The sequence below is a fragment of the Megascapheus bottae genome, chromosome 3 (assembly GCF_031878675.1).
Source record: "Megascapheus bottae isolate mThoBot1 chromosome 3, mThoBot2.hap1, whole genome shotgun sequence".
NCBI classification, from domain to species: Eukaryota; Metazoa; Chordata; class Mammalia; order Rodentia; family Geomyidae; genus Megascapheus; species Megascapheus bottae.
In genome coordinates, this window is record NC_143511.1 from 86,826,408 (window position 1) to 86,851,377 (window position 24,970).

Below are 24,970 nucleotides of genomic sequence, written 5' to 3' on the forward strand. Positions count from 1 at the left end.
ACCGGTGCGGTGGCTCATGCTTGTAATGCTAGCTACTCAGGAGGCTGAGATCTGAGGATCAAAGTTCAAAGCCAGCCTGGGCACTAAAGGACCTGAGACTCTTCCCTCCAGTTAACCTCTAGCAAACAGGAAGTGGGGCTTGGCTCAAGGGTAGGGTGGTAGCCCTAGAGGTAGAGTGCTTACCTATCATGCACAAAGACCCAAGTTCGTTTCCTCGGTACCACATACATAGAAAAAGTTGGAAATGGCGCTGTGTGGCTAAAGTGGTAGAGCTCTTGCCTTGAGAAAGCCCAAGGACAGGGCTCATGCCCTGAGTTCAAGCCCAGGACTGGCAAAAAAAAAAATCTTTTGGCAAAGGAAATTTTAAGGAAAGCATAGTAAAAAGGAAAGAGATCACAAATACTTCTTATATGGGTTCCTGATTGTAGGTGGCTCTTTCTTTTCCTAGTTATTTTTCCTCTTTTTCCATGAAAAGGTTAATTACAGGGATAAACTATGTGTGTCTGTGTGTGTGCATGCTGGTACTGGGAATTAAACTCAGAACTTGGGTGCTATCCCTGAACTGTTTTCTGTTTTTTTGTTTTTTTTTTTGCCAGTCTTGGGGCCTGAACTCAGGGCCTGAGCACTGTCCTTGGACTTTCCTCAAGGCTAGCACTCCACCACTTAAGCCACAGCACCACCACTGGCTTTTACTACATTTGTGGTACTGAGGAATTGAACCTGGCTCCTTGTGCATGCTAGGCAAGCACTCTACTACTAGGTCAAACTCCCAGCCAACTAACTATCCCTGAACTCTAGGGATATCCAAGGCTCTACTGCTCGAACCACAACTGCACATCTGGCTTTAGTTTTTTGTTTTTCTCTGTTTTAATTATTTATTTTTGTCATTCCCCCCCTCCCTTTTTTTCCCCTCCTATCTCCACCTACATTTTTGCTTTTTTTGTGTGTTGTACTGAGGAACACAGGGCTTTGTGCATGCTAGGCAAATACTCTGCAACACTCTACCACTAGGCTACACTCCTAGCCATGTGCTTTTGGTTTTGGGTGGTTAATTTGAAATGAAAGTGTCACGGACTTTCCTTTTGTTTCTGTGCCAGTACTGGGGCTTGAACCCGAGGGCCTTATGCTTTCCTTCGGTTTTATTATATAAGATCAGTGACCTATCACTTCAGCCGCAACTCCACCTCAGCTTTTCAATGGTTAATTAGAGATCAAAGTCACATGAATTTTCCTGCTTCAGGCTGGCTTTGAACCTTCATCCATAGATCTAAGCCTCCTGAGTAGCTAAGATTACAGATCTAAGCTCCTTGGTCTATGACAGAAATGATGAAATCTTAATGTGCTATATTTATTTGTTGTTTTTATTGGTTGAGGGGCTTGAATTCAGGGCCTGTGCACTGTCCCTGAGCTCTTTTACTCAAGACTAATGCCCTACCACTTGGAACCAAAACACCACCACTTCTGGTTTTTGAGTGGTTAATTGGAGATAAGAGTCTCACCGGGACTTTTCTGTCCAAGCTGGCTTTATACTGTGATCCTCAGCTCTCACCCTCCTGAGTAACTAGGATTACAGGTGTGATCCACCAGGGCCAGACCTTAGTGTGTGTGTGTGGCCAGTTCTGGGGCTTGATCTTAGGGCCTGAGCGCTGTCCTTGGGCTTTCTCAAGGCTAGAGCTCTACCATTTGAGGCACAGAACCAATTCCGGCTTTTCCTATGTATATGCAGTACTGAGGAATCGAACCTGGGTCTTCATGAATGCTAGTTCAAGCCCCATAACCCATCAAAAAAAAGAGAGATGCATGAAGAAATGTTAACCTTAACCAGAAGAGAAATGCACATCAAAACCATACTAAGGGGGCCTGGAGTTTGGTCTAGTGGTAGAGTGCTTGCCTAGCATTCCTCAGTAGCTAAGATTACAAGCCTGAGCTACCAACACCCTTTTTTTTGGGGGGGGGGGTCTTGAACTCTCCTTGGGCACTGTCTCTGAGCTTTTTTGCTCAAGGCCAGCACTCCTCCACATCAGTCTTCAGCTCCGCTTCTGGTTTTCTGGTTTATTGCAGTCTCATGGACTTTCCTGCCTGGGCTTCAAACTGCGATCCTCAGATCTCAGCCTCCTGAGCAGCTAGGGTTACAGATGTGAGCCCCCAGCGTCCAGCTCTTTCTGTTTTGAAACTGAGTGCTAGGGTATCGGTCTCGGTGATCTTGGTGATCTCCCCTTGCAGTCCTGATCTGCTCCATCTCCACAGGGACCTTCAGCCTCCGCAGTCTGAAGGTCACGGCTGTGTCGTTGCCTACTTTGGAGGTGACTGTACTCCCTGGCTTCTTGCCATGTTGTAACTTTGGGGATAAGAGAGGCTGATTATTCCTCCTCTTCCTCCTCCTCCTTCTTCCACAGAGATGTCTGTTTTTTTTTGTTGACTTCCATCACCTGTGTTACTTTGGCAAGGCTCAGCTTGCCCTGTGCATCCATTGTTACTGCTTCTGCGCCTCGGCACACCAGTCTGATACGCAGCTTCTCAGTAAAGCCACAGTCCAGATGGTGCAAACCTTTCCAGCTGTGTCACCATAACTTTTCCCAGTTCTGTACATCTATATGTAAATTTAGTCATTGAACCTGTCTGCAATACGGGTGCTGCAGGTGTGCGAGGAAAAATGGCACCTGGATTTGAACCTCCAGTTCCAAGTCCTGGAGAGTCTTCATTCCTTCAGCTAGTCAGCTGTGTGGCTTCACAAGAGAGGGCCTGCCTGAGGCCTGGGGTTCATTCTCAGCACTGCCACCAAAAAAAAGTCAAGCATAGTGGTGGCAGCCATGCTCCATGTTCAACTCCTGAGGAGCTGGGGCAGGAGAGCGAGCCCAAGCGTTTGAGACTGGCCTGGACAGTATGACAAGAGTGAGTGTGTGTGTGTGTGATGGGGCTTGAACTCGGCCTGAGCGCCTGTCCCTGAGTTCAAGGCTGGCCTGGACAGTCTGACAAGACTGTGCGTGTGTGTGCGTGTGTGTGTGTGTGTGTGTGTGTGTGTGTGTGTGTGTGAACTCGGCCTGGGCGCCTGTCCCTGAGCTCTTCAGTTCAAGGCTACCACGCTATCCTTGAGCCACAGTTGCATTCCGGTTTTCTAGTGGTTAATTGGAGATGAGAGTCTCAGGTCCTTTAGTGCCTGGGCTGGCTTTGAACCTTGATCCTCAGATCTCTGCCTTCTGAGTAGCTAGGATTATAGGCGTGAGCCACTGTGCCCAGCAAGACTTGTCTTTAAAAAAAAAAAACAACAACAACTTTGAGGGTCCTGGAGTTTGGCCTAGTGGGAGATAGAGTGCTTTACCTAGCATGCATGAAGAGACCCGGGTTCGATTCCTTGGCACCACACATACAGAAAAAAGCCAGAAATGGTGCTAAGGCTCAAGTGGTAGAGCTCTAGCCTTGAGAAAAATCAAAGGACAGTGCTCAGGCGCTGAGTTCAAGCCTAGGACAGGCAAAAAAAAAGAAAAGAAAGAAAACTTTGAAACAGTATATTATTGTTATTAAATATTGCTATTATTTCCATGCATTTAATGTTGTTAAAACTGGAATTGGTGTTTACTGAGTACGGATTGTGTAGTTTGCTAAGTTTTCTTTTACTGTCTTACTATAGACACTCCTGTCCCTTAGAAATACAGTTTTGCGGGCTGGGAGTTTGGCCTAGTGGTGGAGTGCTTGCTTAGCTCTCTAAAGGCCGGGGTTCAATTCCTTGGTACGACATACACAGAAAAAGCCAGAAGTAGTAGTGCAGTGGCTCAAGTGGTAGAGCTCTAGCCTTGAGAATGCCCAAAGACAGTGCTCAGGCCCTGAGTTTATGCCTTAGGACTGGCCAAAAAAAAAGTTTTGCACCTTCTTTCTCTGTGTCTGTCTTTTCTCTTGACTATTGTTGTGGGTACTTGTGAGAGGCAGTGTTGAGTTCTCTGTTGTTAGTTGCATGGCACAGCACATATTCTTTGTTAGGCTGGGGAGGTTCCTGCCGGATTGGGTTTACAGTGTTTTGGTTCCTTAATCATGAATGGGTAAATGCCCTCCCATGCCTAGGGTCATGTGGTATCTTGTATGGGTCTATTTTTTTCGGTGTTAATCCAACTAGCATTGCTGGAATAAACCCCATTGTTTGTATGCCTAAGTTCCACTAATACCTTACTAAGATTCTGGGCTTAGAGCCCAGTGCTAGAGGATCACACCTGTAATCCCAGCTTCTCAGGAGGCTGGGATCTCAGGACAGAAGTCTGAGCCATCCCAGGCAAGAAAATCTACCATGCCATTCTTACCCCCAATTGAAAAGCCAAAAGGTAGAAGTGAAGTTGTGGCCCAACTGGTAAAGTACCCATTGTGAACAAAAAAAGCTCAGGGAGAGCTCTGTGCCCTGCATTCAAACCTCAGGACTGGCACAAAGAAATAGAACCAAAAAGAAATCTTATACATTTAGATATCAGGTAGGTTCTGCTTTAGCTCATAAAGGAATCAAAAATATTTTTTAATTAATTTCTGTGGGTCGTGGGGCTTTAACTCTGGACCCTGTTGTTCTCCCTGAGCTCTTTAGCTCACAGCTAGTGCCCTACCCTTGAGCCACAGCCCCACTTCCTGATTTCTAGTGGTTAATTGGAGGTAAGAGTCTCAGTCATTAGTTTGAACCTTGATCGTAAGATCTCAGCCTCCTGAGTAGCTAGGATTACAGCTGTGAACCACTATGCCCAGCTGAAAGTATTTCTTTTTTAATTTCTTGAGTTTTTTTGTTTTTGTTTTTTGTAGACTTCCTTCTTAAAACTGTTCCTGGGTGCTGGTGGCTGAGATGTGAGGATAATGGTTCAAAGCCAACCCAGACAGAAAAAATCTCCGTGAGACTCTTGCCTCCAAAAAAACTACTCAAGAGAGTGCTAGCCTTGAGCAAGAGGCTCAGGGACAGTGCCCAGGCCCTAGAACTAGCAAAAAAAAGAATGCTGTCCTCAAACATCATTGCTCAAGACTAGTGCTTTACCACTTGAGCCACAGCTTCATTTCTCAATTTTTGGTAGTTAAATGGAGATGAGAGTCTCATGTACTTTCCTGCCTGGGCCAGCTTCAAATCGTGATCCTCTGATCTCAGCCTCCAGCGTAGCCAGGATTACAGGCATGAGCCACTGGCACTCTGCTCACTTTGCACATTGGAATGCACAAAAGTCACCCCTTCGACGCCTGCAATTCACCCAGGCTCCCATAGCTCTTGCACTTAACTCTAGCCACTCTGTTGGCTGAGATTTGCCACCTTGGTTTGGATCCAGCCCAGGCAGACAAATCAAAGAGACTTTTATCTCCCAGCAAAAAGCTAGAAGTGGCGCTGTGGCTCACGTGGTAGAGGGAAAATAGAAACCCTCACTGGGAGACTGCGGACCTTCAGTTTAAGCCCTCGTACAGGCAAGGAAAGAAAATCAAAAATGAACTGTCATTCTGTAATTCAGTTTCCTTTTTTCCTTCTATATGTAAGTTGCAGCCACCGCATTGTCCAGTGCTGGAGCACTTGAAATGAATTGCTTTTTTTGGGGGGGGTGGGAGTGTGTCATGAAGCTTGAACTCTGGGCCTGGGTGTTTCTGCTGAGCTCTTCAGCTCAAGGCTGCCACCCTACCCCTTGAGCCACAGCACCACTTCTGGTTTTCTAGTGGTCAGTTGGAGATAGGAGTACCCTAGACTTTAGTGCCTGGACTGGCTTTGAACCAGATCCTCAGATCTCAGCCTCCTGAGTAGCTAGGATTACAGGCGTGAGGCACTGCTTCCGGCTGGAGAAATAAATCTTTTCCTGCTGACAGGCATTCCCAGCCTGTGGTCCCTATATTTTGTCTCTTTGCATCTTCAGATTCTGGGCATTTCACATAAGTAACTCGTGTAAGTTGGTCAAGCCTAGCGTTTTTCGTGTAACATGAGCCTTTCAAAGAAAGCTATGCATGCTACAATATGTACCCACATTCAGTATCTTGGAATGCTTGAATATTCTTCTGTTGCAGGCCTGGCATGGTGGCTCACGCCTGTAATCCTAGCTACTCAGGAGACTGAGATCTGAGGATCCAGGCTCAAAGCCAGCCCTGGTACAAAGGGACCTGAGACTCTTATCTCCAACTAACCTCTAGAAAACAGGAAGTGGGGCTTGGCTCAAGGGTACGATGGTAGCCTTGGGCTGAAGAGCTCAGGGACAGCACCCAGGTTGAGGTCAAGCTCCATGTCCCACAATAATAATAATAACATTCTATCGCCCGCATCTCTGCTGCACTTTGTCATCGATCAGTTGGTAGACATTTTAAACAGCCTGAGCTGGTTAGGGCTGAAGAGCCTGGACCTGCTGAGGCGATGAGGGCTCAGGAGTTACCCCGTAAGGAGTTTATGTTACAGGTTTAGATTGTATTTCCTCCCTGCCTTGAACGTTCATTTGCCCACGCCTTGAAATCTGTTTGTGAAGTACCTTGTAGAGGTCTGAAGCCTGCCTTTAGGAAGGCTGGTGTGAGGAAGCGGCGGGGAGGGAGATGCCCTTTCTGCCCCCTGGGTGCCCTGAGCATGTGGAATCTCATTTCCCTCCTCTGTTCTGGGTTCCCCTGCTGTTGCAGGCCTCCATGAAGAAGTAGACTACTCTGAGAAGCTCAAATTCAGTGATGATGAAGAGGAGGAGGAAGTTGTGAAGGACGGAAGGCCCACGTGGTAAGGCAGCTGTCCCCGTGCCCAGCGTGGGTCCCTGTCAGCCTCCATACCTGTTGTTGCCACATCCCGTCACTGGGCTGTGTTTGTGTTGCTGGTGGTTTTCCTAGCAGCGGGGTAGGGACAGGGTTGGAAGCCAGGCTGTGTGTTGGGCCTGATGCCGGGTACTCTGCTGGGAGGCCATGCTGGGATCCACCACTGGCTTGTCTTTCTGTAGGGGTTGTGCAGAGGGCTTCTCCACCCCCGCGGTTTGGGTGCATAGGCGTTGTGCCCAGAGAAGCTATGTGGCTAAGTGGCTTGGGAGCCCACGCATGGCCCAGCTTCTATAAGCAGAGTTTTCTCAGTGATGTGAACATCTTGAAGCACATGGAGGAAGTGCAGAAGTGGGGGCAGTGCACCCTGATTTCCCATGCTGGCACAGCAGCCCCCCTCTTCGTAGGCGGGGGGTGGGGCGCTGGTCGTGTGGGTGGGACTGGTTTTTCTCAGCATCCTTAGGAAAGCTCTGCTGAACTCACTGCCTTTGGTTGTCACCTTCATGCCTGCGGCTGCTCTTTATACCTAGAAGCTGAGGTTGGTGCGTGTGATTGTAGACCTGTGCCGTGATCACACGCTTCTCCAGTATGATGGCTGTGTTCTGTTGTGCGGACCCTTAGGCTTTCTCCTGGGTAATTGCTTGTTGATGGAGTGGGGTCTGCAAGTTGTTTATTGTTGTTGTTCTTTGCTCTAAAGCTCCCGATACAGTTGCCCCTCTCCTATAGGAGACAGTGTCCATACCATCTTCTCTCCCTGCTGAGACAGAAAAGAGGAGCTGGTGGAGGCTTCTGGTTGCACTCAAAACTTGGGGTGCATTTGGGGTATCACTGCTATCTTAGTGCTGTCTTCAGAAAGGGATGTGACCAGAATCAAAAGCAAAGGCTCTGATGTGAGTGGGGCACAGCAGACAGGCCAGTCTCTGCTCCCGTTTCACCCCAGCCCAGGTGGACTGACAGAGGCACACAGGGGCTGTGACCAGGCACGCTGGGGTTCTCAGCTACCAGGCAGCCTGCTTCCCACACCTGCTCCTTATCTGTGGTCCCTGAGCTGCTTACTATCTATTCCTTTTTTTTTTTTTTTTTTTTTTTTTTTGCCAGTCCTGGGCTTGGGCTCAGGGCCTGAGCACTGTCCTTGGGTTTTCTCAAGTCTGGACCCCTATCACTTGAGCCACCATGCTACTTCTGGCTTTTTCTATGTATGTGGTACCGAGGAATCCAACCCCAGCCTTTGTGCATGTTAGGCAAGCACTCTACCATTAGATCGAATTCCCAGCTCTATCTGTTCTCTTTGATGCCTTTTTCACCTCCACACTCCAGTTTGGCCCCCAGCCTTTCTGTCTCCACCCCTCCTGTTCTTCATGGTTGTGCAGCCTCACGGAGGCTGTCTTGGTCTGTCCTTTGCTCCTGTCAGCCCAGTCGTCTCCTGAACTCAGGTCTTTTCTGATGGTCCAAAGCCCTTAGAGTGACTCCATGTCTCCCTAGTGCAGGTAGAGGTCGCTAGAGGTGTTAGTGTTCTTCCTCTCTGACTCTGGCTGCACTGGTGCCTGCATGCATCCATCCGTGTTTGGCTATAGCCAGGTCAGGGCCAGCTCCTCTTCTCTTCTGTGCTCCCGCTGTCTGCTGTGGTGGCCCATAGTGGGCCTGTGGTTTCTGTGAGCAATATTGGTGGGCACTGTTTTCTTGGGCCCAAGACAGGGAGCTGTGGCTTTTGGAAGCAGAGATGTGGCGCTGGTCTGTTGAATCCTTGCAAGAACTGCTCCCCTCACCTTTCTGAGAGTCACTTTCCTGCTGTGGAGGGGTGGGGTGGGGAGGACATTGATGGGACAACAATACCGCTGCTGATGACATGGTGTTCACAGGTCCTGGGGGTGGGAGTCTGTGCCAGTGGCAGCTGGGTTCAGAGCCCAGGGGCTGTGGACACGCTTGCGTGGTCCGGAGAACCGAATGCTGACCACTGCTTGTCCTACGAACAGCTGGGACCCGAGGAGGCAGCGGCAGCTGTCGATGAGCTCTGCGGACAGTGCAGACGCCAAGCGCACTCAAGAGGAAGGGAAGGACTGGGGCGAAGCCGTGGGAGGGGCCCGCGTCCCCCGGAAGGGACCAGAACCTCAGCCCCCACCCAGAAAGGTTCACGGCTGGGCATCTGGCCCAGACTACCAGGTACTGTGACCCTGGGTTGGTGGTTCAGCGCCTGGCTGTTTGGCTGACACGGGTGTCCTGCCTCACCCCACCCTCATGTACCTGCTTCTCCAGATCCGCAGAATTAGTGGTTGGTCAGCAGCCGCCACTGCACCAGTGAGCAGGTTCACTGCGTTAGTGGTATCAGGGATTGCTGGGCCCTGGTGGCCAGGGTCCCCCCCCACCTGTGGTCCACCCTTGCAGCAGCACCGAGCTGTCTACACAGTGCTCATAGGTTTTCTCGCTGTGCCTTTGGCGCTAGGCTGGCGTGTCCTGTACCTGACGACCAGGAGTAGATGTGGAAGTGGATAGAAATATCCCAAACGGGTATTCAGCTTGCTTTCTCTCTCATTTTTGTGTGAAGACTATATGACCCCCCCTTTTTTTTCCTTTTTGGTGTTGGGCCTGGGACTGCCAGCAGTCTACAACTGCCACCTGAGCCACTGCTCCACTCTGAGCCTTTGGTAGTTAATGGGAGATAAGAGCCTCATAGATTTCCTGCCTGGGCTCCCGTCAAACAGCGATCTTCAGATCTCAGCCTCCTGAGTAGCTAGGACGACAGGCGTGAGCCACCAGCGCCGGCTCTGGAGCTTTCCTGACAGAATGTCCGTCCTGTTGTAGCCCTTCGTAGTTGTGCTTGTGGCTCCTGTGAGACCCCAGTCTTGGAGTGGAGCTTTGCTCATTCCTGTTGGGGTGTGATACTCCCTTGCAGCTTCCCGTCCCCGTCTTGGGCTTCCTTTCTTGGCCACTTTATAAACATGATAGATGCGGAGACGTGGCATGTGTCCAAACCACATTCCAGATACAGTCAAGGAGAGAGGACAGGAGAAACTCAGTTGCTGGGTGTGGTGGTGATCCCTGCCCTCTGAGCCCGACCGGAGAGGCTGAGGTAGGAGGATCGTGAGTTCCAGGCCAGCCTGAGCTACTAAAGAGCCATGTCTCAAAAGCACCAGACCTGCCTGTCACATGTCTGTGCCACCTCCTGAAGGTTGCCCAGGGGTCCGCCGGGGACTCTTGTCCTGGGCTCACTGGCCACAGCCTCTTTCGTTCCCTCAGCAGAAGCCGTCGAGCAGTGTGTTCCGCCAGCAGTCTGCAGAGGACAAGGAGGACAAGCCGCCCCCCAGGCAGAAGTTCATCCAGTCTGAGATGTCAGAGGCGGTGGAGAGAGCCCGGAAGCGCCGAGAAGAGGAGGAGCGCCGAGCGCGGGAGGAGAGGCTGGCCGCCTGCGCCGCCAAACTCAAACAGCTGGACCAGAAATGCAGGCAGGCTCAGAAGGCCAGTGAGGCCCAGAAGCAGGTGGAAAAGGAAGTGGCCCGCTCTCCTGGCACTGAGAAGGCCTCCCCACAAGAGAATGGCCCCACTGTCCGCAAAGGTAAGAGTGTAACTTGCCTCACCTGCTAGGCTCCTGGCCTGCCTCCATCTCCTCTTCTGTACTACTGGATTTCCTTCACTTTGCCATTCTGTGGCTAAAACCACGTTGTGTTGGGAAGTAGTCAGTAGGCCTGGGTCACATGCTTGGAGGTGGTCCCAGCTCAACTTCCTAGCCTGTTTATGCTGCCTCTGCCGTGGGCCTGCATCTTGTCATACCATGACCACACTGTTCGGCTGAAGCTCTACTTAATTACAAGTCTTTTTACTTCTTGTTTTTGGTGTTGGTCCTGGGACTTAAACTCAGGGCCTAGGCTGTATCCCTGAGCTTTTTTTGCTCAAGGCTACCTCTCCACCACTTGAGCCACAGCTCCACTTTTTTCTGATTAGTTGGAAAAAAGAGTCTCATTAACTTTGCTGCTCAGTCTGACTTTGAACTATGATCCTCAGATCTCAGCCTCCTGAGCAGCTAGGATCATAAATATGAGCCACTGACACGTGACTCAACTGGTCTTTTTTTGGGGGTGGGGGCCACTCCTGGGCTTGAGCTCAGGGCCTGAGCACTGTCCTTGGACTTTGTCAAGACTAGAGCTCTACCACTTGAGCTTCAGCACCATTTCCAGCTTTTTCTATATGTGGTACCAAGGAATCGAACCTCGGTCTTCATGCATGCTAGGCGAGCACTCTAATACTAAGCTATACTCCTGGCCCAACAGGATTAAAAAGCTGAAACAGTCTCAACAGTCTCTTAATAAAGACACAGGCTCCTCCAGATCACAGGGGCTTATACACACAATGCGAGCTACTTAGGAGCCTGAGAATCACAGTTTAAGACACATTCACCAGGAAATTTCACAAGACTCCCGTCTTCAGAAAGCAGGGCTTGGAAGTATAACTCAAGTAGTAGAGCATCATTGGTTCAAGCATCCCGATCAAGTTCAGGGCCCTGAGTTCCATACGCCACCGCGGGTCCCCGTCCCCGCCCCCCCCCTCCCAAGACCATAAAGCAGGGAATGAAACCTTTTTGGAATACGTTTTTCAGGTCAGTAGTTCCAAAAAGCAGGGTCACAGGATATCTGGAGTGGGGTCTGTGGACTGTCCACTAGGTTGGGCAGTGCTCGCTCGTCCCCACCATGGAGTGGCATGGGTGTTCGCTCACCATTGGTCAGCCAAGCTCGGGTGAGCATGTTGTGGCATTCCTTCTCTAGGTTCCCCGGAATTCCCTGCCCAGGAAGCCATCACCACGTTTCCCGAAGAGGCTCCCACAACTTCCCCAGCAGCAGCTCAGAGCAGCAGCAGCAGCAGCGAGGAGGAAGCCAGGGAGGCTGGGTCTCCTGCCCAGGAGTTCAGCAAATATCAGAAGTCCCTTCCTCCACGCTTTCAGCGCCAGCAGCAGCAGCAGCAACAGCAGCAGCAGCAGCAGCAGCAGCAGCAGCAGGTAAGCAGGTGATAAAGATGCTTAGAGGCTGTTAGGAGCACCAGGCACCGCCTTCCAGTCTGCTAGGCCCTATCTGACATGATTCCACGTCTCAGCATCCTTCTATGGCCTGACCACCTGTGTGTAGATCAAGTCTCCCCCACTGCAGCACTAGCTGCTATTCTGTCACAACTAAGGAAGGCAGCATGAGTGCTCTCTCCTCAGAGCATGCGCCTCTGTCATTCCTGAAGAGGCCCAGAGGCCGGCAAGGGTCTGGAAGGCCCAGAGCCCTGGCTGTGTTGCAGGAGCTGTGGGCTGAGGGATCCCGCCCAGCCATGTGTGGCTGTGGATGGGTTGGCAATGCCTGTCAAGCCCACATTCCTCACGTGTGAGCCAAGAAGAGCAGGTGCTGGTTCCGCTGGGGCAGAGACTCGGTAGCTTCCCGATGCTGCTGAGCACTGTTGGGTTTCAGTGAGCTTTGTCCAGAGAAGGAAAATGGTGACAGCTAGAATTCCTCCAGTGCTGGGGCCTGTGCTGGTGGCAGCAACAGCTCCCAGAGCAGTAGGGAAGGAAGCCGTATCACTAGGGGTGTGTTTTGGTGGAAACTTAGGCAGCAGAAGGTGTTGCGTGCAGGCCTACCTGCTGGTGCGCCGTGAGTTATTGCTAACGGGGATGCCAAGATCACGAGCCTTGGGACAGGAGGCACTTACGAGGTGCTGTTGGTGGTGTGATGTGGCCGAGCACCACCACCACCTCAGGACTTGCAGTGGGAGCCGAGGTGGCCTGTGTGGCAGCTCTGTGTAGGGATGTGAGAGGCAGGCTGGGCGTGTCCTTCCTGAACAGAGTGTGTGGGATGGCAGCCGGGCCTGCTGGGCCTGAGGTCTGGACAGGAGAAGCCTGTGTCCTCTCCCTCTCAGCTGATGTGGAGGAGTGCCAGCATCTCCACCCAGGGACCCCCGGCTGTGGAGTGGAAGGGGTCTGCTGCCTGCCTCTTATGTCCCATGTCCTCAGAGGCTGCTGCGAGGGAGGGAGGGCCTTGTTTTTGGATAGTTGCATCCATTCTGCTTCACGGTCCATGTACCAGGGTTCCAGTGACTCTGGGACCACCGTGGGACTGGACCTGCAGGGTGTGAAGCTGTGATTCTCTTCCTCATGGAGTGTGTGTAATCCAGGTGGTTAGTGATGGGGGTGGGAGGTGGGTGAAGAGAGGACAGTCTCTAAACAGAGGCCCAGCATGTTCCTCAGCCTTGGGGGGTGGCCTGCAGGAGTAGAGAGTAGAGGGGTGCAGTGGCAGAGTTGGAACCTGGGGAGCAGAGCAGACCAGGTCCCTCTCACAGGGCCTGGCAGAGGCAGGAATCCGGGAGGGGTCAGCTGTTGGCCTGAGTGAGGCAGGATGCAGGCTCCCATGAGGCACGGCGCTCGTGACCAGTGTGGCACAGATGTGGTTCTCTGTGTTGGAGTGGAGGAGCAAGACGAGATGGAGGGAAGGCTGGTGCCAATCTTCCCGGAGCTGTAGGGAGAGAAGTGGCTGGTATCCTGGGGTTCCTGGGAGGCCTGCTGGTCGCTTGGTCAGTTCAGGAGCATCTTCCGATCCAGATGGAAGCCTGGGCCCCTGTGGGGTTGTCCCTATGACTTGGGTTACCCTGAAAGTGTGACCCGGGGTGGTCCCCTTGTCCTTCTGTTGAAGGCTTTCTGTGTGGCCGGCCGAGGAGCTGGGCCCCGCCTCTGTCACTTGACCAGGTCTTTTTCCTCCCCCAGGAGCAGCTGTACAAGATGCAGCACTGGCAGCCCGTGTACCCTCCGCCTTCCCACCCGCAGCGCACCTTTTACCCGCACCACCCCCAGATGCTGGGCTTCGACCCCAGGTGGATGATGATGCCCCCCTACATGGACCCCCGCATCACGCCTGCCCGGACCCCCGTGGACTTCTACCCGTCAGCCCTCCATCCTTCCGGTGAGCCCCGGGGGGCTGTGCTTGCGGGCTGAGGAAGGAGGGCCACCTCGAGTCCATCCCAGGGCTGGTGTGGGGTCTGCACGGAGGAGGCCCACGTGGTTGTCAACCGGGTTTGGAGGCCGCACCTGCAGACAGGAAACTGTTTCCAGGTGGGGGTTCTGTCTTCAAGGCCGAGGGAGGGGAAGCCTTGAGGCTGGGTGTTGCGGTGGCTCTAGTTAATTTTTAGACCTTTGCTGTATCAATTCCAGTCTAACTTGTTTGTGTTTCTTCCCTTTTTTTTCCTGATGAGTTTAATGCAGGGAAAAAAAATTGTTTTTCTTAATCAGATTTTGAATTCCTTTATTACTTCATCTTACTTGGGTTTTATTTAATTTCAGCCTTTGCACTCCGGCTTCCTTTTAAATTACTGTGTTATAATTATATTAGATGTACATTTGTTCATTCATTTCCATCTACGGCCAAACAGTAAACACTGTAGACAGCTACTCGGTTTTGCTGCTACGAGATAAAAACATCATAGACTAGAGTAAGTACATGTGGTTGTTTTCTTAATGTAGCTTTATAAAAATCCATAGCAGGCTGTAAACACACAGCCAGTTAAATTCTCCAGAAGCAGTTTGATGAGTTCTGATCCAGACTGGTGGACGTTCTGTTGTAGGCAGTTGAGTGCTCTTTTTCCCCCCTCCACACATTTTGTTTGTCTGTTGCTCTGTCACTACTTGTGTGTACAAATAACCAAAAAGCTGTTGTTTTTCGCCCCTTGGTCAGAGGTGTGTTAAAAGTTGTCCACCATGACAGCTGGGGTGGGGGCGGGTGGCTCAGCATACCCAGTCATCAGATTTCCTTGGCCTCCTGTGCCTAGAGGCCTGTGTCAAGGAATCAACACTTCTTGCTCCTCTGTCACATGGCTATACCTTGCCATCCACTGCCCAGCCATCATAAAATCACTCCAGTTTTCTTTTCCTTGGTTTCTTTCTTATTCATTCATTCATTCATTTATGGTGGGTCATGGGGCTTGAACTCATGGCCTAGGTGCTGTCCCTGAGCTCTTCAGCTCAAGGCTACCACCCTACCCCTGGGCCCAAGCCCCACTTCCCATTTTCTAGAGGTTAATTGGAGTCTCAGGTCCTCGAGTTGGGCTGGCTTTGAACCGTGATCCTCAGATCTCAGCCTCCTGAGTAGCTAGGATTACAGGCGTGAGCCCCTGCACCTGGCTAAAATCCCTCCAGTTTTCTTCATGGATACCTTTGCCCCTTGCTGTCAGCTCTGAGCTCTGTATCTGTCTTTGTATAGGGTGTGTATGGCTTTAATGTTTAGGTTTATTGGACTACATCTAGATTAGCCTACTGTCTCGTTTTGTGTTGTTGATCCTCCCCATCCCCCACCTCCATCTCTGATTTTCTGGGAAGGGTCTTGCTGTGTAGCCTGGGTTGTCTTCTGCCTCCTCCTGCTTGCTGAGTGCAGGGTTGTGGGCATGCACCACTACGCCTGGCATTTCCTGCCCTTTCTTGAGTTAAGTTTTCTTCTTTTGGGGGGCTGGGTGTTGTGGTAGGACCTCACTCTAACCTAGGCTGTCCCTCCACCTCAGGTGCTAAGATAGGAGTGGTCAGCACCTTCAGTACAGTTCTCCCAATCCCTTTTTCGTTTTTCCTTCTGTTATGGTAACATTAAAATCCTTGCATACCCCACCCCCCCTTAGCTGAGGCCAGTCGGCACCTTCTCCAGCCCTTGAACTCTGATGACCTTTGACCTCTTCGTCTTCTGAATCCTTGCTTGTTTTTTATGCCCCCTACCAGAGAGGCAGCTGTTCTTTGTGAAGCCCTGCGTGAGAGCTGCCTGGTGCACAGGGTCCTTCTCCACGTGGCTCTCCGTGCTGGGCAAGTGTTGGTCCTTCCAGCACTGCGAAGGACCAGCGCTTTCTGGCTCTGGTTAGTGCTGACAGTTGGAATCACTTGGGGATTTGCTCCCTGTCTGTACGTCCAGCCTTCTCTTCGTCTTCGGTGGCTCAGGTTCTGTCTTCCTATGTTGTGTTCAAGACTTTCTTCCTCCCTCTGGCGCTTCCTGCATTCCTTCCTTCCTTCCTGTGTTCTCGCCCGGCCTCTTAACTTGTGAGCTCAGGTTCTCCTGTGGCCGCCTCCTGGTTAGCGGGACGGGGAGTGGTCCCATCTGTGGTCTCCTCCGAAAGCTCATGGCAATGAGGAATTTCTGGGAAATTCTCCTCAAATCATTGTGACTTCAGGTGATTGAAGTTCTCCGTCAGTTCTTGTTATACAAATTCCTCCTCGCTCTTGGTTGTTTATGTCAAATTTTGAAAGGGATTGTACAAAGGCTTTAGCCTCGTAAGTCAGGTTATGATACGGTGCGTCTTGGTCACTGTCACCGCTTCCACTATTTTCTCCCTCCCACCCTCAAGTTATGCAGCTCAGGTTTTTGCATATTATACATTGAATATAGTGACTGCATTTGTTCACACTCCTGTCTCCATTACTGTGTCCTCTCTCACTGCTCCCTACCTCCTCTTTGTGTTGATGCTTCCTGGTCTTGGTTGTTTTTAGGGGTTGTATCCCTGGACTCCTCCCTAATTACCTTCCTCATTTTTTAATCCTTTCTTTTTTTTTTTTTTCTTTTGGCTTTCAACTTTTATTTCTGACAGTCAGTGGTAAGCCACAAACATTGAAGATTTTTAAAGTCAGTGGCAGTTTTAGCCATAGGAATTTTTCAAAGAGGTTTTCTATTTTGTACATAAGCAACAGTCAGAGACATTGCAGGGAAGTTTAATCCTTTCTTTTAGGACTCCCACTGTGTTATTGTATCTTAGGTTTTGCCAGTATAGCTCAGAGGTAGAAATGCTTGAGAAGCTTCAGCTTACACAGTGGGACTGGGAGGGAGGGGAAGAGGGAGGAGATAGCTGTTTCTACTTCAGGAAGTTGCGGCCTCAGAACTGTTTTCAGTTTAGTTCTTTCTATGCTTAGGTCTAATCTTTTTTTTTTTTTTTAACTGGTCAGTAGCTTTTAAGTTTCAGCTCTGTGAGGGGCCCAGTTTCTTGTAAACTCAGCTGTGCAAGCCAAACACTTGGCAAGACCCTGCACAGGATTTGTCTGTGGCAGAAAGGTTTTCTGGGTATAAAGGTCATATGCGTGCCATCTGCCGCTGCCCCTGCCTTGTAGTAAAAGCTTGACCTGTACTGACCCTCAGGTCCCCAGAGAGGGCGAATGTCCCTCTAGCTCTGCTGCTGCCTTAGGCCCACACATGCTCTTCCCCCCCCCCCCATGGCTGGAGTTCCCAATGCAGCATGAGACAGGAAGATGCCATACCTCCCATTCCACAGGGTTGTAGGTCAGGGGTGCCTCTGGGCTGGGTCTGAGCTGAGCAGTTCAGTGCCAGCCTCTCTTCAGTTTCCTTGCTGCTCTGGGAACCAAGACTGTCTTCCTGGAGGGTCGGGGCCTGCCTGCGTGCACTGGCAGCCCTTGGTCAGGACAGAGGGGGAGAACCTAGAGGTTTAGAGTGTCACGTGGTTGGTGGTGGCGGTAGAGCAGCTGTGTCGGCTCTGCCCCGAGGCTGCCATGTGGCTTTGGGGAGCTGGCGTGGACTGGGCTTTGGCTTTCTCCAGGTCTGATGAAGCCCCTGATGACCCCAGAGCCCCTCACTGGGACTGGCTGCCGCTCCGAAGATCACAGCTGTGTACCTCAGCTCCAAGAAAGGAAAGTGGCCGCCATGGATCCGGCCCCCGTGTGGAGCCCAGAGGGCTACATGGCACTGCAGAGCAAGGGCTATACGCTCCCCCACCCGAAGCCCACCGATGCCCTGGCTGTGGACCTCCATGTCAGGTGAGATCACGCTCCATCCCACTGGCTGCGCCGTAGGCTGCCCCTCTGACTCCAGAGGGAGACCCTGCCGCCGGGAGGCGAGTGGAGAGGCGGGGAGGAGGCGTGTGTGAGGTGTGCTTGGATGCTCTCTCTTACTGGTGGGGCCTCCTGTGGGAGTCAGCTGTCCCCACCCAGGATGAGCCAAGGCTCCAGCTTGTTCATCGCGCCAGGGGGCCGCCAGCTCCTCTCTGTCTCCAGGGTGGCTCTGCGCCCACCCACAGCCACCGCCGTCTCCAGCGCATGGACTGCAGGGCTACCAAGCAACGTGTTTAAAGATAGAGCAAATAAATGTTTGCTTGTGTTTCCTTTCTTTTTAAAAAACATTTTTTTCTTTTTACCACTAAGCTCTATGTTCGGCGTGGAAACCAGGAACCAAGCTCCAATCACATTGACTGATTTTTCTGGTTCCTTTTCAGGAATGAAAGCTCTTACTGTGCCTCCCCTGGAAGGTCAGGGGGCGTAAGTGCCCAGCGCGATCTCTTTGAGGAGAGAGGGGAGGAATACTTGAGTGCTTTTGACAAGAAGGCCCAAGCAGACTTTGACAGCTGTCTTTCTTCTCAAAGGATAGGCCAGGAGCTTTCATTTCCACCCCAAGAGAATATTCAGGAGGCGGGTGCTCCTGCAGGTCACACCCCAAGCCTCAGGTGTCCCCCATTGGAGCCTGACTTTGTCCCGGCTGAGAAAAAGCCAGAGTATAGCAGCTGGGGTGTTGGCCATCAGCCGAAGGCCGCAGACACAGCCAATGGTGCGGAGCAGGAGGCGCCCCGGGAGGAGCCATCTTTTCACGTCTCCTGGGATCAGGAAGGGAGCCCTGATAAACAGCCGGCCCCAGAGTCTGAGTGGACCCCTGAGCCCCGGGGCTCAGCCCGCAGCCAGCACCAGGAGCAGCCAGGCAGGAGCCGGAGGTCAGGGCCCATCAAGAAACCTGTCCTCAAAGCCCTCAAGGTGGAGGAAAAGGAGAAGGAGCTAGAGAAGGTTAGGCAGGGGCTCAGCGAGGAGAACGCACGCCTGGCCACCATGAAGGAGCCTGGCCACAAGGCCGAAGAGGACGAGGATGAGGAGAACGACCCCGCGCTGGCCAACACTACCCCCTCCACCCTGGAAGACAAGGCCTCTGCCCGTGCGGGCCTGGGCCCGGAGGCCAGCAGCAAGTACGAGGAGGATGAAAAGCTGGAGACCACCCGGGAGACCAGGGCCTTGAGGGAGCCCAGCGAGCTCCCCCCACCAAAGAGAAACAACTGGATCTTCATCGACGAAGAGCAGGCCTTTGGGGGCCGAGGGCAGGCCCGGGGCCGGGGCCGGGGCTTCAGGGAGTTCTCCTTCCGAGGCCGGCCCGCTGGAGGACCGGGGGGCAGCCTGTGCGGTGGGGGGGTCCTCGGGGCTCGAGGCATCTACAGCAGCAGCCAGCGGAGCGGCCGTGGCCGGGGCCTGCGAGACTTCCCTCAGCCCGAAGACAGCCCGAGAGCCAAGCCCCGGCGCCGGATCGCCAGTGAGACCCACAGCGAGGGCTCGGAGTACGAAGAGCTCCCCAAGCGCCGGCGCCAGAGGGGCGCGGAGAATGGCGGCGAGGCCTTGCTCCTGGAGAGGGAGGAGAGCGCCCTGAAGAAAGACTCCTGGCGCTCCACCAAGATGTACCCCGAGGACCAGAGCAGCCTGGATGTCAAGAGCCGGGGTCCCCGGGCCTTCGGGCGCGCGCTCCCGCCCCGGCTGAGCAATTGCGGGTACGGGCGCCGAGCCTTCGTCTCCAAAGAGCTGCCCCACTGGCAGAGCCGAAGCCCGGGTGGCTCCTGGCAGGAGTGTGGCTCCCCCGACCCGTGTGGGGCCCGGCGCGCCCTGGACCGAGACTACATCCCCGACGCTTACCGCCATGCGGACGCATTCAGCGGCAGAGCCTGCGAGGATAGCCACCCGGACGACAAGAGGGCCTTCTTCCAGGATGACCACGGCGCCGATCTGGAAAACGCGGAGAACCGGCCCTTCCGCCGCCGGCGCCCCCCGCGCCAGGACAAGCCGCCTCGCTTCCGACGCCTCCGACAAGAGCGGGAATCCCTGGTCCTGTGGGGACCCGAGGACGACCCCCACCTGCTGGCCGGGCAGTGGCCGGGCAGGTCCAAGCTCTGTCCTGGAGACAAGGGCGGCCCTGGGGGTCGCCGGTCCCCCGAGCTGTCCTACCAGAATTCCTCTGACCATGCCAACGAAGAATGGGAGACAGCCTCTGAGAGCAGCGACTTCAGCGAGCGCCGGGAGCGGCGAGAAGGTCATGTGGCCGACCCCGACTCACAGGGGGACAGTGGCCTGCCTGGGGCCAGCTTGGGTGAGAAGAAGGAGCTGGCCAAGAGGAGCTTCTCCAGCCAGAGGCCCCTGGTTGACAGACAGAGCCGCAAGCTGGAGCCGGGAGGGTTTGGGGAGAAGCCCGTTAGGCCAGGTGGTGGTGAGACTCCCCCCCGTGCTGAGAGCCAGCAGAGTGGGACGCCTTTGAAAGCCAAAAGGTAACAAGAGCACCATCCCAGGTCCCTGTTGTCCTGCTCCCAGCAGCTCCAGTCCATGCATGCTCCCCGCCAGGCCCGGCGTCCCGGCCCCTGTGTGTGAGCGTCTCATCACTTGCTCCTGCATCGCTTGTCTGCTTCTCATGGTGTGTTGTTGTTGATGTTGTGGCTTGATAAAGAAAACCTCAAGTGTCCCACACCTCCCACTCCCAGTGGCTCTCCTGTGGCTTCGGTCCCAAGCCCCTGCCCAGCCTCAGGGAGGGGCTATTGCCTGTGTGGGGCCAGTCAAGCGCTGGCCAGTCCACCCGGTGCCTGTGTTGCAGAGCTGGCTGGGCAGTGTCCTGGCTGGGTGTCTTTGGCCTTCGACTCTTGCCCAAGTGGCTGTGTTTCTCTCTGCCCTCTGGATTTGGCCAGAGGCACAGGGAGCAGAGGGGATCGGGCCACCTGAGGACGGCCTGCGCTTGGTGCCCGTATGGGCAAAAGATGGCTTTGCCCATGGCTGAGTCAGGACCCACTTCTCCTCCCCACCCCCCCGCCCTCAGAGCACACCACAAAGATGGCTTCACTCTTCTTAGAGTCCTTAGGAGTCCAGCACCCACAGAAACCCAGGGAGATTCTTGGTGGTGGGAGTGTGGGGGCAACTTAGCTCTGCAGGCCCTGGATGCTGACGGGTTCTGCCCTGAGTCCCTTGTAGTAGGGTGAAGCCTAGGCTGCTCTGTCCTGGGCACATGGCCCCTCTTCCTCTCCTCTCTGCAGTCTGAGAGATGGGAGTGCCGAGGGCCCCACTCTACACACACTTGCCCGTGAACACTACCCACGAGAGTGGGGTGGGTGGACCTGGATCCAGGGGCTGCTGTGTCTGCAGGCTGTGTGCAGTCAGTTCTTCCTCTCCATCACAGCCTTTGTGTTGATTGTGAGTTCATGAGATCCTTTTTCCTTTGTAGGTCTACAGATGAGGCTCTGCCCGGAGGTCTTGGCTGCAGTGGAGGGAGCACCCACTCGCCCTACGCCCTGGAGAGGGCCCCCCGTGCCGGCTCTGACAGCCCTGACCTCTCTGGTGAGAAGGCAGAGAAGGAGGCCGCTCTGGCTGCTCGGAGGGTGAACGAGCAAGAAGAGGCTCGGAAGCCATTTGATCTGAGCTACGGAAGTGAGTCTTGGCTCCCTCCATCCTTGGAAGAAAGGATGTCACCATCAACTTCTGAGAACCGCCCCGTGTGGGCACCAGGCTAAACCGTGGGGCCACAGCAGTGAGCATGTAGCTCAAATTCCTGTCTTATGGCACTGTTTTTTTTGGGGGGGGGACGGGGTGTGGGAGGGAGCTTGGACTCAGTGAGGTGCTTACCCTGAGTTTTTTGGGGGGAGGGTAGGTATGAACTCGGTGGGATGCTTGCCCTGAGGTTTTTTGCTCAGGGGTAGTACTTGCTGTATTGCTTTGAGCTGCCACCTCACTTCGGTTTTCTGGTGGTTAACTGGAGATAAGAGTCTCACAGACTTTCTTGTTGCTGCTGGCTTTGAGAACTGTCATCCTCAGATCCCAGCCTCCTGAGTAATAACTAGGTTTACAAGCAAGAGCCCCCAACCCCCAGCTTTGTGATGCTTTTTAACTCCATGACAAGTTCTTAGTAGCAGGCCCTTGGGGGGGGGGCGTCAGCTTTCCAAGGCCGCAACTTTTAGGAGCAGAGCTGTGTTTTACGGTCCCATCTCCAAGGATGGTTCCTTCCCACAGTGTGGCTTGGGGCCTCCAGGTGAAGCTGGCCATGTACCAGGCCAGAGGGCTGTGAGGCCGTGTATGTGACCATGTCCCCATCGCTGTGGGCTCAGGCAAATGTGCTGTGACTCCTCAGTACCCAGCCATGTCTTAGGAATTGGGTATCCTCTGTTGGGTCACTCCTGCCATCTTATAAACATCCTTTCTGTGGCCTCTTCATTCAGATGCCATCATTGACAACTGTGCGTCCAGCCCTGGGGAGGAGAGTGAGATGGGCTCTATGGTGGGCGAAGGTTTCATTGACGCCCTGACCAAGAAACAGCGTCGTCTGCTGGAAGAGGAGAGAAGAAAGAAGGAGCAAGCTGCCCAGGTGAGGCCGTCCTCACCCAGCACCCAGGGCGTGGACAGCAGTGGAGAGTCCTTGTACTCAGTTGGTGGCATCACCTCCTACCACTCCATCACTGCAGGAGCATGTGGGAGCGCCACAGATGGCTTACTTGCCCAGTGGGCTCCTCCCCCCCCCCCCCAGCCGTTCTCAGACTTGTGGGCCCCAGTGTACCGTCCATCACCATCAGTTTGGGCTGGGCAGAGCGCCGCATACCAACCACATATGGGCAGATTGCTCCACCGATCCCGCAGACAGGTGTCCTGGCACGTTAAGCCTGTTCAGCTGCGGTGACGGTGCTGGGATACTTCCATATCTTAAGCTAGGCTGTCTTACCCTGTCTTTCCTGGTAGGTGCCTGTCAAAGGCCGAGGCCTTTCTTCTCGTATTCCTCCTCGATTTGCTAAAAAGCAGAACAGCCTGTGTCTGGAGCAAGGCGATGTGGCTGTTCCTGGCAGCAGCCTGGGCACTGAGATCTGGGAGAGTAGCAGCCAAGGTGAGAGCGAGTATCTGATTCAGCAGATGGGGAGGCCTGCTGTGAGCCGTGTGTGTGTGGCCTGCTGTGAGCCGTGTGTGTGTGTGTGTGTGTGTGTGTGTGTGTGTGTGTGTGTGTGTGTGTGTGTGTGTGTGTGTGGCCTGCTGTGAGCCGTGTGTGTGTGTGTGTGTGTGTGTGTGTGTGTATGTGTGTGTGTGTAGTGGGGAAGGGGGGATTCTCCTGTTCCCAGCCCCTCAGGGAGCCATGCCAAATGCCACATCTTGTCTGAATTGGGAGTATTTGGAGAGTTCTGGCCCTAGAAAGTCTCCTGCCTGCCTTGGCTCTGTTGGGTTGGCAGGTGATGGGCATTTCCATGATGCCACTCACTCTAGCAGTCCTCGGGCTCCAGGTCCTCAGCCACGCCCCTCAGCCATTCTGTTTACCTTGCGAAAGAACAACAAATCGCCAGCAGGGATGGGGGCTGCCTTCCATAACAAGAAGCAAGTTCTGGGGCTAGGCGTTTGGTCTAGTAGTGGAGTGCTTACCCAGCATGCACGAAGCTCTGGGTTTGATTTCTTGGTACGATATACACAGAAAAGGCCAGAAATTGTGCTGTGATTCAAGTGGTAGAGTGTTAGCCTTCAGAAGTCTCAGGGACAGTGCTCAAGCCATGGGACTCAACAGAGAAGAAGAAGATGAAGCAAGTCCTGTGAGCACTTCCCTGGTAAAGCTGGGACAAGGCAGCCTTTCCTCTTGGGAAATTTGTTTCTCGGGAAGGGGGTGCAGTCATGAGATTGAATGAAGGGCTGTCCCTGAGCTGTTTTGCTCAAGGCCAATATTCTGCCACGTAAGCCAGAGCTTTACTTCTGGACCTGGTGGTTAATGGGAAATAAGAGAGTGTCACAGACTGTACTGCACAGTCTGGCTTTGAACTGTGATACTCAGGTATGCATCCTCTCTAGTAGGATCACAGGACTGAGCCACCAGTGCCCTGCTTGGGTGCGGGAGGAGATACTCTCACCCAAAGCTATGCTTCTGCTAATCTTTGTTCTGAAATAGAAAAGCTATTCTAATTGAATGCCACCTTTGGATAAGGGCGACACCCAGCCCTGTGGGTGATGGTTATGTAAAACAAGGATTTTGTGGCTTGCCATAGAGTTTAGTGAGGCTGCATGTGGGTTTTTTGTTTTTTCTTTTTTGCCAATATGTGGCCTTGAACTCTTGTTCACAGCTCATACTCTATCCAGTTCTGAGGTTTTGCTAGTTAGTTGGAGATACTGGGTCTTAGACTTTTCTGCCCAGGTTGGTTTTGAACCATAATCCTCCAGATCTCAGCCTCTAAGTATTGCAGATACATGTAAGACCCACTGGCACCTGGCTTTACAGACAGTTTTTGTTGTTGTTGTTGTTGTTGTTGTTGTTGTTGTTTTGGGGGACGGGGGCAGTCCTGGGGACTGAACTCGGTGCCTGGGCACTGTCCTAGGACACTTTTTGCTGAAGGCTAGTGCTTTGCCACTTGAGTCACAGTGCCACTTCCAGCCTTTTCTGTGTATATGGTACCAAAGAATTGAACTCAGGGCTTTGTGCTAGGCAAGCACTCTATCACTAGGCAAAACTCCTGGTCCAGAAGCTACTTTCTTTGTTTTTTGGTTGGTCATGGGCTTGAACTTTGGGCCTGAGCACTGTCCCTGAGCTCTTCAACTCAAAGCTACTGCCCTACCTCTTGAGTCACAGCCCCACTTCTCATTTTCTAGTGATAAATTGGAGATAAGAGGCTCAAGGACTTCAGTGCCTGGGCTGGCTTTGAACCTCAGTCCTCAGATTTCAGCCTCTTGCCTAGGATTACAGGTGTGAGCCACCATGCCTGGCAACAGCCAGTTTTTATACAGAGCAGCAGAGGCTTGCAGGGGCAAGGACACAACTACAGACACAGCTGGCACCCAATACTCTGATTTCCAGCCTGGCTTTTTTAGCTGTCACCTGTCCTCTTATTCCTACCAGAAACTGTTGGTGCCTTATAAAGTTGCATCAGTTGGTGTTGTACTCCAACCTAAGGGAGTATAGGAGAGGTCAGTAGATAGCCTGGTGGTAGAATGCTTGCCTAACATGCACAAAGCCCTGGGTTTGATTCCTTGGTACCACATATACAGAAAAAGCTTGAAGTGGCGCTGTGGCTCAAATGACAGAACGCTAGCTTTGTGAAAAAAGTGTCCAAGGACAGTGCCCAGGCCCTGAATCAAGCCTAAGGACTAGTTTAAAAAATAAATAAATAAAAGCTGTGGGTGCAGTGGTTCACATCTGTAATCCTAGCTACTTAGGAAGCTGAGATCTGAGGATAAAGGTTCAAAGCTAGCCTGGGCACAAAAAGACCTGAGACTCTTATCTCCACCTAACCTCTAGAAACTTAACCTCTAGGGCTGGGA

The 24,970-nt window shown here is 52.9% G+C and overlaps 1 protein-coding gene across 1 annotated transcript in view; it reads left to right on the top strand.

The window, feature by feature from the left end:
• The window catches only part of Prrc2b (proline rich coiled-coil 2B), a 76,933-nt gene that overhangs the window by 39,237 nt on the left and 12,726 nt on the right, over positions 1–24,970 (top strand). Inside the window, exons 10-19 of the mRNA XM_090330840.1 lie at positions 6,592–6,682; positions 8,685–8,871; positions 9,946–10,261; positions 11,466–11,695; positions 13,433–13,628; positions 17,239–17,455; positions 17,911–19,983; positions 20,925–21,127; positions 21,913–22,058; positions 22,427–22,568. Of these exons, the coding sequence (XP_090186966.1) occupies positions 6,592–6,682; positions 8,685–8,871; positions 9,946–10,261; positions 11,466–11,695; positions 13,433–13,628; positions 17,239–17,455; positions 17,911–19,983; positions 20,925–21,127; positions 21,913–22,058; positions 22,427–22,568 (3,801 nt within the window). The remainder of the gene's footprint in view (positions 1–6,591; positions 6,683–8,684; positions 8,872–9,945; positions 10,262–11,465; positions 11,696–13,432; positions 13,629–17,238; positions 17,456–17,910; positions 19,984–20,924; positions 21,128–21,912; positions 22,059–22,426; positions 22,569–24,970) is intronic.